This window comes from Trematomus bernacchii, unplaced genomic scaffold (genome assembly GCF_902827165.1).
Source record: "Trematomus bernacchii unplaced genomic scaffold, fTreBer1.1, whole genome shotgun sequence".
Lineage (NCBI taxonomy): Eukaryota > Metazoa > Chordata > Actinopteri > Perciformes > Nototheniidae > Trematomus > Trematomus bernacchii.
Window position 1 is genome coordinate 13847083 of NW_022987973.1, and position 19641 is coordinate 13866723.

At 39.2% G+C, this 19641-nt stretch overlaps 2 protein-coding genes across 2 annotated transcripts; both read right to left on the reverse strand.

The window, feature by feature from the left end:
- Positions 1–500: 500 nt before the first annotated feature.
- Positions 501–9579, reverse strand: LOC117471487 (cytochrome P450 27C1). Its single transcript, XM_034116551.1, has 9 exons — positions 9105–9579; positions 6438–6628; positions 5654–5853; positions 5238–5447; positions 4488–4651; positions 2513–2679; positions 2221–2299; positions 1789–1992; positions 501–1317 (listed from the first exon to the last, which is right to left on the reverse strand). Exons 1-9 carry the CDS (start codon positions 9393–9395, stop codon positions 1198–1200), a joined length of 1626 nt encoding a protein of 541 aa, XP_033972442.1. The 5' UTR covers positions 9396–9579; the 3' UTR covers positions 501–1197.
- Positions 9580–11808: 2229 nt separating this feature from the next.
- On the reverse strand, positions 11809–19588 carry ercc3 (excision repair cross-complementation group 3). The gene is given in 16 exon segments (XM_034116841.1): positions 11809–12630; positions 12747–12896; positions 14066–14184; positions 14291–14408; positions 14897–14993; positions 15090–15292; positions 15808–15992; positions 16537–16851; positions 17122–17326; positions 17462–17632; positions 17831–17966; positions 18055–18104; positions 18220–18456; positions 18580–18726; positions 18728–18780; positions 19428–19588. Coding segments are annotated over 16 exon segments (2349 nt in total). The 5' UTR covers positions 19456–19588; the 3' UTR covers positions 11809–12495.
- Positions 19589–19641: the final 53 nt, after the last annotated feature.

Here is a 19641-nt window from a genome sequence, read left to right on the forward strand (position 1 = left end):
TATTCTATTAATTTTCACGTTCACACAGTCGGTGATTTTGGCCGGCAGTCTTTCCTGCAACGGCAGTTTAAACTGTATTTCCTTTCTCCTCCTGTCATATGAATTGATCGCTTTAAACTCCGCACACTGAGCTCTGATTGGTCAGCAGGCAGTGCTTTTATCCTGGAACCTATCCTGCTCCGGAGGCTAGCCGTTCAGAATAAGTTATCTAGCCCGCTAAAAAGTGAACCAGCTTCGTAGGACCGGAAACCCCTGAAGTTAGCTTGCTAAACGAAAATCTTGATTCGTAGTATACCCCCCAGGCCTCAGGTCTCACTGAATCTATTAGAATGTTTCAGCTAATTCAGAACGCTGCTGCTGGATCACATCACTCCAGTTCTGAAGTCTTTACACTGGCTTCCTGTATGTGATCTGCTTACATTGCCCACACTGTCACTTTATGAGTATTGTAGACTTATACATTGAAATTGGACAAACACGACAAAAACACAATGTTTATAATAATATTTAGATTTGTATTGTTTTCCAACGTTTTATTGGAGCTAAAGTAAAAAATGGTAGAGAAAGAAAAAAGAGCAGATAAATAAAAAGTTATTAAAATATTATTTTTCCTCTATACAAACCACAGTGATCCTTTACAACTGCACAGTCTTACAAATTGTCTCCTCTTGCACAAACTGTTATATACATTATCCTAATAAAATCATGATGTAACAGATATTCTGGCTAAATGATTGTATTTACTGAAAAATCATAAACAGTGTAGTCTACAGATGTTTTGAACCAGTACATAGTGTGAAGAAATACAAATAGAAGATACACAATGTATTTAATTAGCTGAGTAAAGAATCCACTTTTGCTTTATTTGGTTGGTAACAGAAACTAATTTGTTCTGAATCACAGGAAAAGTTCCTTTTCATTTAAAAATAAAAACATTCCTATGATTATAATTTTAAAATTGAAAATATAAAAACTGTTTTTATGTACCTAATGTGTTTGATATAGTGATTTAAAATAGGCAGGAAAGGAAGTGTGAGTATATAGATTGTAATCATTTCCTCCCCCCCCGCACACTATTTTGAAGTAAGTAAAACAGTCTTCGCTCGGTATCTAAAATCTGTGACTAGAGAAAGATATAAAAGTTAAATGAATGGTAACATTTCAAACACAGTACAGTATACCACGTGGAGTGTGAGACTAGTTTTCTCTGTCAATGAACTGCAGGTTGATGGGGTCGGCAGGGCAGAGCAGGCCATGGGTTTTGGACTTGACTTCAGAAGTGAGAGGAGAAACGCAGATGTGGAACTTTTGAATGAGCTGTACAAGGAGCAAAGACACAAACATGTCAATCAGAAGATATTAATCATTGACTATCAGAACATTTGCAATTGTGTTTTTAAAAATTGCTAGTAGCACAGCTGGGAGCGGTCAAGCTTCCTCATAAATTAATTATTGTTTGCATTATTTTTAAATATTGCAGCTTTTTGTGTGTATGATCCCTACCGGTGAAACACCTGAATACCCGAGGTCTGTTGAATCAGCTCATTTAAATCAGGGATAACAACAATATTGTGATGTTGTTGTTGTTATTGTTATGATATTACTGCAGCTTACTTGTGTGTTTGATGTGATTTATCTATTTAAGCCACTGTAAAGCACATCATATTTCTGAATAGTGCTCTTTGAATAGAATTGCCTTGCCTCAGAAGCTCATTCAGCTACATTTCATTTGTTTATATAACTAGATGTATTTATTTATTAATATATTCAATTATTTATTTCTCCTACCCTTGTGAGAGCCAGATGCATCTCTAACTCAGCTATTCTCTTGCCGATGCAGCTCCTGATGCCGTAGCCAAAGGGAATTGAGCCAAAGTTGTCCACTCGATCTGTGGAATCTTTCCGTATCCAGCGAGACGGCTGGAAGTTTAGAGAATCGTGGAAGTTCTCTTCATCGAAAGACGTGGAGTAGTGACAAAGGGCCAGCTGAGTCTAGTGAAATGAGCAAACAACAAAATGTCAGTTATGTGAGGAAACAGCTGGGCTATTGTACATGCATGTGTATGAGACCGAGGAACAGAAAGGTGTATGAGCAATGCTGGATCGTGTTACATCTGGTTCCCCCGACATGTTTTCTTTGGCTAACTTTCATGGTGACGCTTTTTCTTCAGCACATACACACATGAGGAATCACATCTTTTATATTTCTTTCAGTCTTACCCCTTTGGGGATGAAGTATCCGCCCACCACCAAGTCATCCTGGGTAATCCTTCCGTTGCCAGGGAGAACTGGAAAAAGCCTGCTCCCAGGGAGGGGTGCATAAAACACAGGGGGGGGGAAATTAAATCTACTCGTGAACATATTTAACAAAGTCAAGCCCTAATTTATAAAGTCTATTAAACCATTGCTCTGTTGTTTTCACTCACTGCAAGTTATAGCAAACCAAAAGCAAAACCTAAGACTTTGACAATAAGAAAAAAGCTTAATAATTAAAAACCAACGCAGTGTGTACCTGAGTGTCTCTTTGACCAGCCCTCTGATAAGAGGCAGGCGAGAGACATCGTCTGCTGTGGCCACTGCTCCCGGTCCAAGAGTTTTGGTCACTTCGGTGTAGATTTGCTGCTGTATATGTGGGTGCCGCGCTAAAAGGTAGCTGGCCCATGAAAGGGTGAAGGATGTCTGTGAAAAACAAAAGTGTATTTTGAATATTTCTCTCAACATTCCTTTTTTAATTTGTAGTATATTAGTATTGTTCATTTGTTCTTAAATCTCTTTGGAAAATGTATGCCTATGTTTTTCTTGATACTTTTGCAATACACGCTGATAAAGAGTTAGGATGTTGTATCTGTATGTGCATGTGTGCACTTAAAAAAAAAACATAACTGTGTGTATTTGTATGTCCCTATATTAGAAGCATGTTCATGTATACAAAAAACAGAGTGGAAAAACTGAATTACAATAAATCTTCTTAAGCAGATATGAGACCAGCTTTCACACCCAGACGCTTATCCCTAGTGATCTTGCCTTACTCGCCCTTTTCAGCCAAATCCTATACACTTAATAGCATTACAGTGAGTAGATTACCTCAAATAATATAAGGATACCGCAGATTTAAAAATAATCCTGATTAATTAGAGAAACAAAGATATTAATCCAATTACATTTAACTTGAATTCTCAAACTCTGACACGCTATTGCCCAATCTCACAGATTGGTAGTGCCCTGCCAACTTCTATTATCTTCTGTTCTCAACTCTGCCAAACTGTTATTTTTTCAAATCTCACAGACATCTTAATTTCAATAACGTAGGCAGATAGGTAAATTATAGTGCGTTATATTTTCTTTTATGAAATCTTATCTTTACTGACTGTGCTGTTAGCTTGTTGCCCTAGCCTACTATTGACTTCATTTCTTGATATCCTGCCCATCTTTTCATCTGGCCTCTTTACTTTTTCAACCATGCATTTTATGACATGGATTGGTAGAAGACGAGTAGACTAATGATCAAAATAGTCTCTTTCACTGTATCACAGGTCTCATCATCCTTCTCACTGTTGTGTCTCGCACCTCCCTCTCCCCCCTACTCTAATCTAATCAGACAGGGACAGATGCTGTTGACACCTCAGACAAAGCTGGACAGGAATCATATGACAAAAGCTCATCATGTAACAGTTCAGAAAGGCCTGGACCTCTCCTCTTAAATCTCTCACATCTTTTTTTAATTTAAAACACCAATGACTCGTCTTAAGCCCCCCGAAGACGCTAGTTCCCAAACTTTTTTCCTGTTTCTTGAAAGATTCCCTTTTCCTCAAGCTCTTTATTGTCCCCCTCATCGCACCTCTGGTCAGTCTGTGCTATAATTCTGTCTGTGGCTAACATGTCTTGACAGCTCTCTTGTGTGCCGAGTAAGGGTAATACACCATGGGGTCAGGTAATGGCTTAGTTAAGCCCACCCCCTACCGGGACGTGGCCGTTGCAACACGTTAAACAAAAACACACCCATTTATCCTGTGGCCCCCAGCTCAGAACAAAAGAGTCTGCTCTCATAATTATCATTAACCTGACAGTACCCCCAACAAATTAGGTAGGAACAGTGCAAATGTGCACACAGTATACACAGATACACAAGCACCTAAAAAGAAATGCACTACATTGACAATAGACCTACAGTCCTTACAGTACAATATCTATTTAATTTAGTTTTAATTTAGAAGCACATGAACGCTCAGCACAGCTGTCTGATGGAGGAGAATAAAAGAGACAAAAGCCCCCCTGTGTAGATATAACAGACAATGACATATGAAAAGAAACTAAAGCTGAGTGAGAACAAGTTTGTCAGAGGGATACTATGTAACCTCCGATTCACTGTTCTGACCTGACGCTGGCACAGCTACACAGGAATGGATGTGGCGCCAGAAACCTAACCCTTGAAACCCAAGACTGACACACACACACACACACACACAGGGATTACACAAAACACACACCGTGTCGACCCCAGCCAGCAGCATTTCCGTTAAATTGGCGTAGATCTCCTCCAAGTTCATTTCCCTGGTAACGAGCATGTGTGTGAGCATCCCCCCCTTCACCTCCTCTCCCCGCTCCACTTTGGCCTTAATCTCCGAAAGTCTCTTATCGACGTGAATCTGACCTTGAATTAGAAAGCAACAAAGAAGGTAGGATGAATGGAAAGGGAGGAAGTAGGGGGAGTTGAAGGAGGGTAGCGAGGGAATTGAAAAAAATGAACAGGTTATGCAACTGTGGGACCCCATACTCCCACTACCCCATGGCAGAGCAGTGAGGTTTATATGCAAATCAACATTCCTTTCTATTGATGCAAGGCTTTTATACAAAAAAAGTAGGGTTTTCGGTTTAAGGAGTACAGCTGGCAAAGCATTATCTAACATGTTTACCAAAAAAGTAGTAGTAGTAGTAGTAGTAGTAGTAGTAGTAGTAGTAAAAGTCATCATTACAAACATGTTTCCAAGTGGAGGATGTGAAAACAGTTGTAAATGTCTCCTGTTGTTCTGGAGAAGCTTGGTAAACAAATCCTGGTGATGTTTTCAAGGGTTATCTTTGCAACAAATTCTTATTGGAAGCGGAGAACAGAATTGCAGTAAAAGCTGTTAAATGAGAAAGTACTGTTGCTACTGCAGGCAGATGGTTTGCTAAAACTAACACGTATACCAAACAGTATTAAAGTAGCTGTCATCTTAGAATATAAGTAACATTCTCACTGAATTTGAAGAGGCCATCCCAGGAGCAACAGAACTCGTCCCAGGGTTTGGGGAAGACAGGTCGCAGCCACTTGGGGATCGCCCCTGCATACATGGTCGTCTTGAAGGAGCTGAACATGAGTTGCAGCGCTCCGATGTAGTCTTGGGTTTCCTGGGGAATTTCATTTTCCAAACAGCCCAGTCGGGACTCGTACAATATGACTGCCACACCTTTAAAAGACAAAAAAGGGATAGGAGGATTAATCTTTTTGGTGATGTTGGAAAGCTGCAACAAGAATTCCTTACTCCTCACTTGTTTCAATGTTAAAGTGTAACTCAAATGTAACACAGGTGCATCATAATGTGGTAAATGTACATTTCATCATTTTTAAATCCATTCAATTCATTCACACAACCTCTGTTGCATCTCTACCAACCTTCCATGGCATATTTGAAGAACAGGTCATTGACATTAAGGACAGTTGCTCCGTCAGACTCCTGGGTGCGCAAAATACGAACTCTATTGATAAGGTCATCGACCACTTCGTTCACATCGTCAGAGAACAATGCTACGTCACGGGGCCGCATGACGAGCTGCCTGAGCACGCTCCGCATCTTCAGCCAGTCTTCTCCCTCCCTGGAGAACACCACACAAGCAGGACATGTTGGCATTGTTTAATGTAATGCAAGACATTTCTGGATATATAGTGGGAACAATCTTGTTGTTTTATTAATGACAAATTACATTTTGGATTGTTTATTTCTTTTAATTTCTCTTATGTTCTATGGCTTGTCTTTTTATGCTGCTGCAACGCAAACTTTTCCCAAATTGGGATCAATAAAGTACTTCTTATCTTATCTTATATATAAAAATAAACAAATAAAATCTTTTAGGATTTGAGCTGTTGTGAAATTGCATTTTCTGTAAATCGCTTTGGACAAAAGTGTTAGCGAAATTAAAAGTATTTTAGTGTGATACTGGTGAAGCTGTTGAAAAACTAAAAGTATGTATGCCAAAAACCATTAGGAAGTAAAAGTGCATAAATACTATCACTAGTAGTGAGCTCACCCTGGAAATGTAGAAAACACACGAAGCCTTGTGCTGTGCCCATCTACACATAATGGAAACTAAAGGGATTATCCTGCTGACCTCAAAGTAATTAACTTCAGTAGGTCTTTGTACAGATTCAATCACTCATCTAAGTTTGAAGTGGCACTCACGCTGAAATGAGGCCAGTGGAACGGCCTCTCATGTCTCTGTACTCCTTCCAGGACTCCATATTCGCTCTCTGAGGGGCCACGCCCTCGGCCCTCAGCACTTCAGCCACCAGGTCACGGTGCGCCACTGAGACCACCAGTTGCGGCCCAAAACGGGACTTAAATATTTTTCCAAACTTCTTACTGTGCTCCATCTATAAAGCAAGAGTCACACATAACAATAAATATTCACATTCAGACTGACATATTCTTTATGAAATTAAAATGTAATGTAATGTTGTTATTTGCAGATATTGGCTATGAGGTTAACTGTTGTCTGTGCATGAATTGTGTGTTGAGCATCCCAATGTTAAGATTACGAGTCCTAAGTAAATATTTACAGCAATTTTAACGCGATTTCTTTTAGCAAACACAACAATAGACTAGGCTCCCCAAGCCAAATGTGTAAATCGTTCTGATTTCTCAGTTACAAGCCTACAACTAGCACAGATTCCCCTATGTGTATTACCTAAAATGATGAATGAAGGGGGGAAATTGCAAGCAAGTTTTTGAGAGTCACTCAATTGGCAAAACGTAAACATGAAAATCATAGCAGTTATTTGAGATTTTTGTCAAAACTATTTGGCAAATAACTTAGAAAAGTAATATCCTTTGATTCCTCATCATTCCGCATGATTTGGTGTAATTTTTGCACACTTTGTGTCAGCACTGCCTAGTTAGTATCATGGCCAAATGTGTGGTCAAAGAAGTATAAGACGCTTACATTTGCCAGAAAATAGACTGTGTGTGGCTCCACCAGGCACATAGAATTACAAAGATTTGGATAACAGTGGTATTAATCCAAAGTGGAGAAAATAGGAAGGGATATGGCAAATAAGATACAGTGTGGGTCATATCATCAGGTTGAGTCAAGTTTTAACACAAGATGAACAGTACTTAGTGATAATGAGTAATTACTTGTCCTGATAAAGAGTACACTGCACCGAGTGGGTGACACACAGGGTAACAAATACTTTTTCTGTGTGCCTGGCAAAGTTTATAACCCGAAATACTTATATTTATTTTTACTTTTTAGTCTTCATCTTCTGCCAGAACTTTTCCCAACATAGCATACATGTCCTTTAAGAGCTGAACATTTAGATAGCTGAATGGTTTACAGGGGGAGTATACAGATGTAGCTAGAGTGCAAACAAATTGAATTATAATAAACTTGAAGAATAAAGATAAGGATAAAAATACTTCTAATTAGTAGTGAGACTAATGAGTATGCTGGATTATGAACAGCGCAAGGCTTTGTCAGGCTCACTGAATAAGAAAGTTTTATCCTATTAAAATGTGGATAAAGTAATGGAATGCATTAGGGCAGATTTGTGTTGTTATCAATGCCGTGCCAATGTGTCAAGTTTCAAAACGTGAGAGATTTAGGGATTATAAGTAATGACGGATTATAGACTGTATGCCTGACAAATCACATTCGAAGTGTTACTGCTCAGACAGCTTAATGAGACATATAACCCCAACATTTAAAATATACACATTTGTTCTCTTACCAGTAATGCTAATAATCAATATAGATTAAGATTATAAGATTATAGATTTTAATGCTATTTTATTTCTATTTCAGAAATACTTTGGACGGTTTATTTCTTGTGTCTTAAATTTCTCTTATTGCCTTGTTTTATATGCTGCTGCAACTCAAACAATTCCCACATTGGGATCAATAAAGTACCTATCTATCTAACTATCTATCTAAGGTGGGAGGTTCTTGATGTTAGAGATATTGACTGTAGAAATGTCTGCCTTTTCTCAAATAGTATTATGGGCTATTTCATATAAAAGGTGTATTTCTTATTGTATAGAAATTCTTCAAAGAGTAATAAATAAACAGGTTTAAAACCTTAAATTGGATTGAAAAAAAACATTACATTACTTGCAGATGATGCAACTGTTTTTCTTTTTTTAAAAGATTGTCTCATGTATGATTTTAAAAATGTTGCTAAATTAATGTATTAAATGGCACATTTTGATATTGTACCACCATGAGAATAGGACCATTAACTCTCTTAGACCTGGGGGGTCTCCAGCGATCCTGTATGGTCTTTTAAAGGCTGTAGTGGGTTCTCAGTTTAAAAGCTACAGTGGAGATCCATTGTCCATTTGTCATACTAGCTTGTCCCAAAGGAGGCTAAACAGCGCTCCAAAGTTATATAAAGCTTATATGGGAATATTGGCAGAGGTAACTTGACTTCTCATCAACATATCTGAATCAAAATGGGTTCAATGGGTTTATGAAATTCATAAATCATATCATTTTTTTCTAAAAACTGGACCTTGCTGTATACAATGAGTGTGAGCTCTAGGATGACCACAGCCTTGTGAAACTTTAGAACCACAAATAAATGGTTGAGGGCTTTCAGGGGATGTATGGCAATCAACAAATGAACTTCTTGCAAAATGCTCCAAATGTCATAAGTAATTTTAATGCTTAAATGGTAGTTTTTGTGTGTAATTGTGCAACTGTTTTCTTTTTGCAATCTTTTTTTTCATATTGTAATTGAGATAACATGTTTTGTGTTTTTCAATGAAACACAAAGAAATGATTTTATATGTTAAAAAAAAAAAATTAAAACAAAATGCACAAAGAGAGGAATGGGTTGTGGACACCATTACCTGTATTTCGTGAATTCTGCTGAACCCGTCTCTCCAGAAGAACTCTACCAGGTTGGAGAGGGTGCTGGGTCCAGGCATCTCCCCCAGGCTCAGGATTCTGGGCTTCTCGCCGACAGCCGCCGATGAGATAACACTTTCCGGCATGGCTCCTTCCCCAGCCGCGGAGATCTCAAAAGCATCGCTGGCTGCAGACTTATGCAAGGCGCGGCAAATGAAGAACAGCTGCTTCTTTAGCCGGTCGTTCTGAACTTTCTTCCAGCATGCTGTCGTTAAATGATTCAGCATTGCCATTATTTGGATACTTTTGTTCCGTGAGCACAAAAAAAAGATGTATGATTGAGTCTTTTTGCAAAGTATTTAAACTGCCGAATTTATATCTGCAGATGCTCCTGGCACATTAAGACACCGTCCCCACAGTGAGGAAATGTGATATAACATGGGATGAGTTGCTTGTATAACGTACACTCAGCAGGAGCAGATCCGGAAAAGAGGATTGGACGTTCTTTTCAAAAGAAGGGAGGGATAAGTCTGTTTTCGGTTGTGGGCGTTTCCACCAAAAGCTGTTGCGTTTGACTTTTTCATTGGGAAATTCGAGCATGTGCCAAAAGAAGCTTACATAACGTCAATCAATCAGCCTGTGTGCACGAGCCAATACACATCAGGTAATCAGTGGAGGAGCTATAGAGGCACTGAATAGCGATATATTATAATACTTTGGGTTATAATTAGTTTTTTATATGGGATTTACAGACTGTGTGCGGTTTCGCCATTATCAGAAATCTAGGCTTCATCAATGGGGTTGCGTAATGGGACGCAATTAAGCAGATAATGGGTTTGAGTTTTAAAACCATAAGGACATGTGTTTCTGTCAAGTTTCAAAACAAGATAAATATAACAATAATAATAATAATCAAAATAATAATCATAATAAAGATTTGTTTGTAGCACTTTTCATTGCAGCTCAAATGCAGCTCAAAGTGATGTTACAGTTTGGCCCACAACAAATGAAACAGAATAAAAGATAGCCTATAACAATTAAAACATTACATACAATTACAAAAATCTATCGAAAACCGAAGGGCTTTAATGGTTATAAAAGTTTAGTTGAAAAACAATGACGACAGAGAATCAGTGTTAGGAGGGTGCCAGACTCTTATCAGTGATTAGCCTTAGTAATAAGGCCTCCTCGTGCTGATCAACAGTACCCTGCTGCTTAGAGTGGGTATGAAAACGTGCGGGCTACTAAAGCGGAATAATATTTATTTATGTATTTATGTTTCTAATTTCTTATGTTTATCTATCGCAATAACTTCGCTGTGTTACTAGTTGCACAGTATGGACTCACATTGCACATGAAATCAAATCGAAACGTGTGCCGTGAAAATAAAGAAATTCGCGCCTAAACCTTATTTAAACTCAAGATGTATATGTGTAGCGCTTGAAGGTTTCAAAAACATGAATAGATTATGGCAATTTAGTAAATGTAAAAAACTGCACATTATCCATGTCTTTGTCCGAGAAAGTTCTAGACTTATATCTTCCTAGAGGACATTTACAAGTGTCTCTCTCTCTCTCACACACACACACACACACACACACACACACACACACACACACACACACACACACACACACACACACACACACACACACACACACACACACACACACACACACACACACACACACACACACACACAGTTTCTCAATCGCGAGTACGCTTGCTTGGTAGCACATGTCTGCCGAGCATCTTGCTTCAGAAGCGAGTCAAGAATACTTCCTGGCATTCGGAAAACGAAGTGTGGAACACGCTAGCAAGTGTGCAGGTGTGCGTCATATGAGAGGCCCCCGCCTTACATCTTCCGCCACAGATTTGGGGAAATTGGTCCGTGCGCAAAGCATTGTGGGGATTTTAAGACCGCGGAGTCTACTCATGTGCAGCCTCGATATTTCTCTAAACGGAGTACGCCGGGCTCGGTAGATTTCAAAGTATGCTGGAGATTGGAACAGTACTTCGGCGGCACTCGATGACGTAGTATGCTTGAAATAGTGGCTCTGAAGCAGCTTTACTCGCGATTGAGAAACACCCACAGTTGGCATAGATCAATGTGGTGCAATAAACCTAACCTTTGAAACCTACCCCCCCCACACAATATTGGCACATAATTTATGTTTCATAAAAGGTTTTCTAGGATTTTCCCTGGAGATTTGAACCTACTAATACTTTGAGCACTGCTCTACAATATGTAATCTAGAATTTACGAGTATGTTCCTAGAAGGAACAATAACAAGTTCATGCCCTGATAGGATCAATCAAAGAACCACTGTACCCTGTGATGGGGAAAGGGGTTTATCTTGATAACACTTGCCACATTAGCATCTTGCATCAGTCTTGATTGTTTTTTCTGATGTCTTCAAGTAATGAAAAAGTAGAGGAGGAAGACCCCCAACCCTCTACCCCTGTCTATGCTGGCTTTTAATCTTGCCAAGTACAAACAAGGCTTAAAGTTTTGCCTCATCCCAAAGTCTTCAAATTCTTGAAACGACCCTTTGCTTTACTCAAGCAAAATAAATACAAATTGTTGTTGAGTGATGTGTAGCCAGTCTTTTTAAGAATCAGATAAAGGGAAATCCAAGGAAATTATTTGTACAAAGCCCATTTAGTATAATTCGAATAGCACATTTCCAGAAATAAAAACCTATGTACATTAACATCAGGAACTGTTTAATAAACATTTGTGATGTCTTTTACAAGTAAGGTAAAGCCATATTTACAAAAAAATGTATAAACACAAGTCCGATATACATCCATAGTTTTCCTCCTCAGTGTCTGTCAGTGAAGCACACACAAACAGTGGGTAAGACACAGGTTATCTCACATAGCGCTGACTTCACATCTGTCATTCCCCAGCCCACACATCCTATCCACAGACATTTGCAGCTGAAATCTACTGCAAACAGCAAGTCAAAGCCTTCAAGTGCTGTGAAATGTAGCTTAAAAGCCAAATCAGTGAAACGCAACACAACAATGAAAAATAAATGACACTTTGGGACATAGTTAGCAATGCATTTCACCTGCAATTGTCTTCCCATGTAGGTATTTGAGACTTTCAAATGTATCACATAGAAAAATAGAGCCATGCAGGCTGCATTTGCTGTGTTTTAAACCAGATGTATGAGTAATTTCAACCATCATCACCATCTGCCAGAAAAAAGTAATACACAGTACTTATTCTGTTCTCCAAAAAGGCTGGACTATGCAACAATGATCTGAACCTGCTGCTTACAGCCTGGTGCTGAGACTCAGTTAACATTATTACAACCCAACTTTATCCTATGGCTTTGTTGACACTGAGTCAGTCTTTGGGCATCAGGGTTAAAGTCAGTGCATCTACTTTCTGAAGCGCTTGAACAGTGGATGAATGTTCTTTCCTAAGAAGGATTTGCTGCCTCGACCCTGATATTCCATGTAGACGGTGTCATCTGCACCCGACATGGAGCTCATGGTGCCGGTTCGCCTTGAGAACTGATAAAGAAGCAGGAACAAATAAATAGTGTTAATATTCTACAATGCAATGGTAAGCCTGCAAAGACAATTACGTCACATCTGCTTTCTGAGTCAGAGTTATCCAAAGTGTTCACCTGTGGTCGTCCGCCCAGCTCCCCTGCCACCAACTCCTCCTCAGCATCCAGGTCTGAAGCAGCCAGGACCTTCTGGAGAAGCTGCTGCTGCTCCTCTTTGGAGGAGAACATCAGGTCCTCCTCCTCCATACCTGCTAGCTTTGTGATCACCTATGAAGGAAGAGACACATGAGAACACACCAACGGTATATGTAAAACACTTTTTTCACTGAGGGCCACATACAGAAAAATATACGAAGGTCCGGGCCGCTCACTAGAGGTGAGGTTTATTGCCGTATCAGTTAAGTTATAAGTTAGCAAAATCAATCAAATGTAGGTAAATTATGCTTGATACTTGAAAATGCTTTAAGAAACAAACTGCCTACACCACAGCTCTCCATAGGGTTTCATTTATTTTGTTTGCAGCTCATTCCTTAAAACAGAAGCCTCAGATTGTTCATAAAAAGAGGAAATATGAAGCTATTTATGTAATTAACTTATTGTTTTTTTTGTTATCAACTAAGATTTGTTTGAAAATGTTTCCAACTTTAATTGACTGAATTTATTTGAAAAGTGGGTCTTTTAACGCATGAATACCGTGTAATATATTTGTACAAATATATTTAAGAATTACAATATATAACAAGCACACGTTTCAAAATGGGCCCCGGGGCCGTAGTTTGGACACCCCTGATGTAAGAGAATAAATAATACCAAGGATAAAACTATGTATGTCTTATTAATAAACTTGTTTCCATTTGTCCTGAATAATTTGTCCCAAATGCATTGAAGCTATTTCAGGCATTATGTCATTTGAACTCTTTTCATCCAAATAAAGTGTCATAGCTTCATATGCAAATATGAATCTACATATCATATTCCATTTACTTGTATATAGACTCTTCTTGCACTATTTCTATTTTATTTGTATTAACTTGCACATCTCAAAACATTCTCTTGCACTATTTTATCTGTTTTATTTGTTTTATGTCCTATATATATATATATTCATGTTGCGCTGTTGGAGGAGCCTGTGACCTATGTTTTTCATTGCCATATCTACACTGTAGCTAATGTGCACATGACAATAAAGCCTTGAATCTTGAATCTAACTATCTCTGTGAGCGGAGGCTTTTTCTCAAACTAGTTTATTTTCTGGTTCATTCTTTGTTTTAACCCTCTAAATAAAACTCCTATATTAACTACCATATACCCAACACATTTTGTTAACCTTGTTCCACTGAGAGAGCAAACTTGGCCCATTAGAGAAATGTACAATCGTGTGTTTTACAGGTTAAAATGTGTTGTTCAAAAGGGGAAACACAAACATGTAAACACACCTTAAAGCTGTAACCTTGGTCCACCAGGAACCTCTGCCTCTTGGTGGAGTAAGCCATCTCCTGGGTGTCCTGGGACACTAGTGAGTAGAAGTATGCATTGTACTCCTCTGCTACCATTCCTACACCAGCAGACAGGGGGAGAGAGAATGTTTAGGTGATGAATGGAGGATGCATCAGAGTGTGTCATGCAAAGGCAACCAATCCAAGTGATGCAGACAGACTGACCTTTCTTAGCTCGTAAGACTCTGCCCAGCCTCTGAGCCTCCTGTCTGCGGGATCCACCATGGGAGGAGATCTGGATCAGAACATTGGCTTCGGGCAAGTCAAAGGAAGTGTCTCCAACCTGAGTGGTAGAAGGAATGCAGTATATTTCAAGTTATGTAGTTTTACCATTCTATCAATATCAGAGGTGGGAAGTAGTAGAGTACGAATAATTTGTTACTGTACTTAAAGGGGACCTATCATGCAAAATGCACTTTTGTACATCTTTTATACATGAATACGTGTCCCCGGTGTGTCAGGGAACTCACCAAGGAACTTACTTTTGCCATCTCTGATCAATATGCAAACATGCAACTGTGGTTCTGTTAAAAAGGTAAACATGTTTCTGATTTTATATCATTGGTTTTCAATAGAGGGAATTTCTTAAGAATAATGTGTGATATCGGCAAGATTAAAAAAGGTGTGAGGTGTCATTACTGGAATAATGTTTTTGTCCGATTAAATGTTTTGGGTCAATTAAAACACACTGAGGGCAGCAGTAGTACTGTAAATTCTCTAGAAGTGCTAGTCTGCCCCCTGCTGGTCACACGGGTGCACATGGATTGGTACCTTCGAGATGAATATGGTGTTTATCTTGGGGTTGTGTTTGAAGTTCTGTAAAATCTGCATTCGTTCCCCCTGAGAGGTTGGACCGTAGATGTAGGGCCTTGAGAGAAAATGAGAAAGTGGAGTTCAAACATGAAGAAAGGTTACCCAAACAGGCTATTTTCTCAAAATGCTTCTCAGTTTGTGAATAACCTACTTGTTGAGGCGGATAGCGTACTCCTTCAAGGCAAACACGTTGTCAGCAAAGACCATGATCTTATCGTTTCGCCGCTCATGGAATTGAATGAGAAACTGGCAAGCGCGGAACTTATTGGGGTTCATCGTATAAAACAGGATGCGCTTCTTTGTCTTGATGGCCACATACTCTCTGTAGAACTCTGGAGACATTGGGCACCACACCTAAAGCACAACCATGGGTACATTGTTCAGATAGTGTCACTAATGTGGAACATGCTCTTTGTATTTGTTACATTAAATCTCAGCTACATCTTTGAGCTTAATATTCTGAATTCTACAAGAAACTGTCTATAACTTTCCTCGAGGCAGACGGTTATCTTAGGATAAAAAAAACACAATAGTAATGGTGTGTTGGTAGAAAAATACAAAAGCAGCTTTTACCATAACTTCAAAATACAGCAAGTTTAAAACTGGACATAGGTAAACGACTGTCACTTGGTTTTATCCTGGACTGGCTAGTCATTACAACACACCACATCAATTGTGTTATATTGAATGATCTTCCCTTGTTACATATATGTTTTCCAATCGACAGCCCTTGACAACTAGGTTTAGGCTTCACATTATCAAAACAAACCAGAAACAGAAGTTCCATATTTTATCCAGTTTTTAGTGAACGACATATTCTTAATTTCTTGTCATGGTATAAAACCTTGTCAAAATAATGCAAGACTCACCTCTGCACACTGGACTTTGGCAATGTAGCCATTGTTCTGTAACTCCATCCAGTTGGCCTCAAACAGTTTAGGCCCAATAAGGAAGTTCAGATCCACAATCTTGTCGTCTTCCCTGACCAGTGTGGCAGTGAGCCCCATTTTGCAATGTGCCTGGACGATGGTTAGAACACGACGGAACATCCTGGCTACAGAGGAAACACAGAATAACAATGTTAACATGTCAATAAATCTCACAGAGATATACGTGTTCTTCATGTGTCTATATCCCATTGCATCCCAAAACTATATAACCAGCACGGTCCCTAGTAGACCCCCACACACACACACACACACAACAACACAGACTATGACACCTCTTGTTGTTAAATACCAACTATGTGCAATATGTGCAATATGCGCAATATATATATATATATATATATGCCGTTAAAAACTGTGCAGTATATACCTGGCTGCTAAATCCTCAGAACTGTTACAGGGTAGGAATGTTTGTAAAATGTGTAACTTCTTTATTATAATTTCTTTTTTTTTTTATCTTTTGTATTTTTTTTTTATGCATGCTTAGGTAACATTAAGCTGTCTTTGGCTCTTTTCTGCTGTAACAATGTAAATGTCCCCTCTGTGGGACTAATAAAGGTATTCTGATTCTGAAAACATAACTTCAATATATTCTTACAATAAAAGCAAATATCAAGTTGTCTGGAGAACTTTAACAAAGTTACAGCTTACCAGGGATGGTGTGCACCTCATCGAGGATAATGAGTCCCCACTCCTGGCTCCGCATCCACTCCATGACCCTCTCCGCCTCCCAGGAGCGCTTGGTGGTGTGACCCAGCATGGAGTAGGTGCTGATGGCCACTGAGCAGCCAATGGGTTTGTCCTTGGCGTCGGAAGTGAAGCGGCAGATCTGAGAGTCATCGATGGTGGACCACATCTTGAACTGAGCTTTCCACTGTTCCACTGACACGGAGGAGTTCCCCAACACCAGGCAGCGTTTACGCACCGTGCACGCTGCGGTCACGCCCACCAGAGATTTACCCGCTCCTGGAAATAAAACATTGAGGCCTACATTTTACAAACAGGTTTCATGTAACAAAAAAATATAATAGTAAGTTGTGCTTGAGGAAGTACTCTAACATTTAGGGAATTCTACTAAGTACAAGAGTATATCCCTTTTTTCAAGCAAATATTTGAAAAAGATCTTGTACAATATAATTTCATACACAAGCTCTACCACCAGGAAATGCTTTGGGGGTCTCCTTTCTGTTTTGTAACTCAATGTTCCCTTCTCCTCCTGTGAACCAGCTGTCTCACCGCAGGGCAGCACGATGACCCCAGAGCGAGCCCGTCCATTCCCAAACATCTTGCGCAGACTCTTCTCCTGGTAGGGCCTCAACACAGCGGTGGGCTTCAGGTCTATGTTGATGTCGGGGTTGAATGTATCATTGCGAAAGTCGTACTCTGCTAGGAGGGGGTACTCTAGCTGAATGCAACGCTTCTGCAGCTCTTCAATCATCTCCTACACAGGATCACAGTAGAACAGTTCAGAGAAGTGCATTCAAATAGGATTACGCATTCATTTTTTGGAAATAAGGCAACCAATAAATGGCAGCAGTAATGTAAGTTTGTAAAAAAGGAAAAATCTGATTTGTACCTGGCGAAGCTCAAAAGACACAGTCTGAGTCTCTTCCTCCTCTTCTTCTTCTTTATCCATTTGCTCATAGTAGCTAAAGATGTCTTCAGGCACCTGCTGGGTAGAAGTTTGTCCGTCGCTGGGTTGCTGTGAGGTCGACGGATCCCCCTTTTCCTCAATAGACTTGGAAATCTGTCAGAAATAAAGACATAGAGGGGCAATGGTTAGCGAATGAAGAGGACAACAAGTCCAATTCCTGCTACATATATATTCTTATATCTTTAAAACATGACTTCTTACAGCTTTTCAATTAGATTCAAGGTTTACTTGAAATAAAAAAATAGAACTTTCTACTTTTGTGTGCAAGTAAAAAAAAGTTGCATTGCATACTGCTGACTTGCTGCGAATAACTTCAGTTATAAGCTCGGTGTCCGCTCCGTCTGCAGTGCGGAGACGACATTCACGGATCACAGTGTCCTGCAGAAGGCGCTGGATCACATCAGGGAAGGCACTCTCAACAAAATACCTGAATAAAAAGGCAGCACATTTTTAAGAAAGCCCAAAGGGGAGGATTAATGTAAAGACAGAAGGAATGGTTGTTGAAATGACTTTACCTGTTGTGCTTGAGTACCAGCTTCACTTTTCCATAGCTCACAGTGCAGAGCTGAAGAGAGAGAAAAAACAATAATTAAATACCCAAAGTTTGCATACATGACACTAAATATGATACATTTGGAAAGTGTAATCTTCCTTGAAATCAGCAGACGCTCAATTCAGACCTTAATGAACTGAATGATGCCTTCAGGTACAGAGGTCTTGCTGAGTTTCTGCATGTACTCCACAATATCAGAGGTCTGCAGCCCCACACTGACCGCTGCATACAGGGAATAGGCCGTCAGCTTGTACTCATGGATATGATTAGGCCTGCAGACTGGCTCTGCAATTGCCACCATGAAATCCTGTGCGTACTTGTACACTGGTGAGAAGGCTTCAAGAAAGATGTGTCCATCTGGAGCCTGGAGAAGAGGAGGAAGATTAAAAATATATATTATAAAGGAATGCAGAGAGATATCTTCTGAAATACAGTGTACAATTTGAAACCTTTAATAAGTAAACTCAACAATCGAAACACATCTTACCACCCAGAGGGGGCGCGAAGTGTTATCATTCTTCAGCATCATCTGAATACGGTAATCTTTGGCTCCATATTCATCAAGTTTTGTACTGGACACATCCACTTGTTTCCCTGCAGCAGCAGGAATGGCCTCCTGAGACTCACTGCCCCCCTGCCTCTTCTTCATCTTCTTCCTCCTCATAGACACGCTTTTTGGACTTCTTGTCTGTCAGAATGAGTTAAAAAACATTATAGAAAGTAATAGAGGTAGATAATTAACTGAAATCAATAATACATCAGTGTAAATTGAATTGTATTGTTTTAAAATAATCAGGATATGTATAGAGTTACAGCAAAAGTAGAGCCAAAACAGCAACATATTAATTAAGAGGCATTCATAGAAGAAACTATACTACAATTTACAAAAATATACATCCAGGTCGACAACAAAAAGTACCAGTAACTGACACTGTATTTTTTTTATGTAGCCTGTATAAAGGAGTTTGATAGCAGCCAGGTTACAGTAGTAAAAGTGTAAGTGTATATTGCACAGTCATTTACAGGTGTATTATAGTAGTTGAATTGTCCAACAAAGAGATAGCAGCTAGTAATATTTATAATTATAAAGCGGTATATGTATATATTGTATACAAGTGATATTGCACAACAGTTACTACTGTACCATTAACCTTACATCTTTTCACTACAATAACCCCCCCTTAACAACACACGGGATAATTTAAAGGAGGTGTATAATGTCTTCAAATACAAACTACATGTTATATGTGTCGGTTTCAGTACACTTATCCATCTTTCAGCTTGTGAGCTAACAGCTATAGTTAGCTAGGTTAAACTGCAGCATTAGCAACTCACCCCGATCTCCTTTATCCTTTCTACCCATTTTTTTAATTTTCGAATAGGTGGTTTCTATCAAAACATTGTAAGTTTATCCTCATAATCTTTCTGAAGTCCTCCGGGAAGTCCAGTGACTGTAGTCTGACCACGGTGTATACTACGGTGTTGAGTACACTCAATAATGTAGATACATAACTTCCGGTTTGAGACTTCAAAATAAAACCTTCATTTG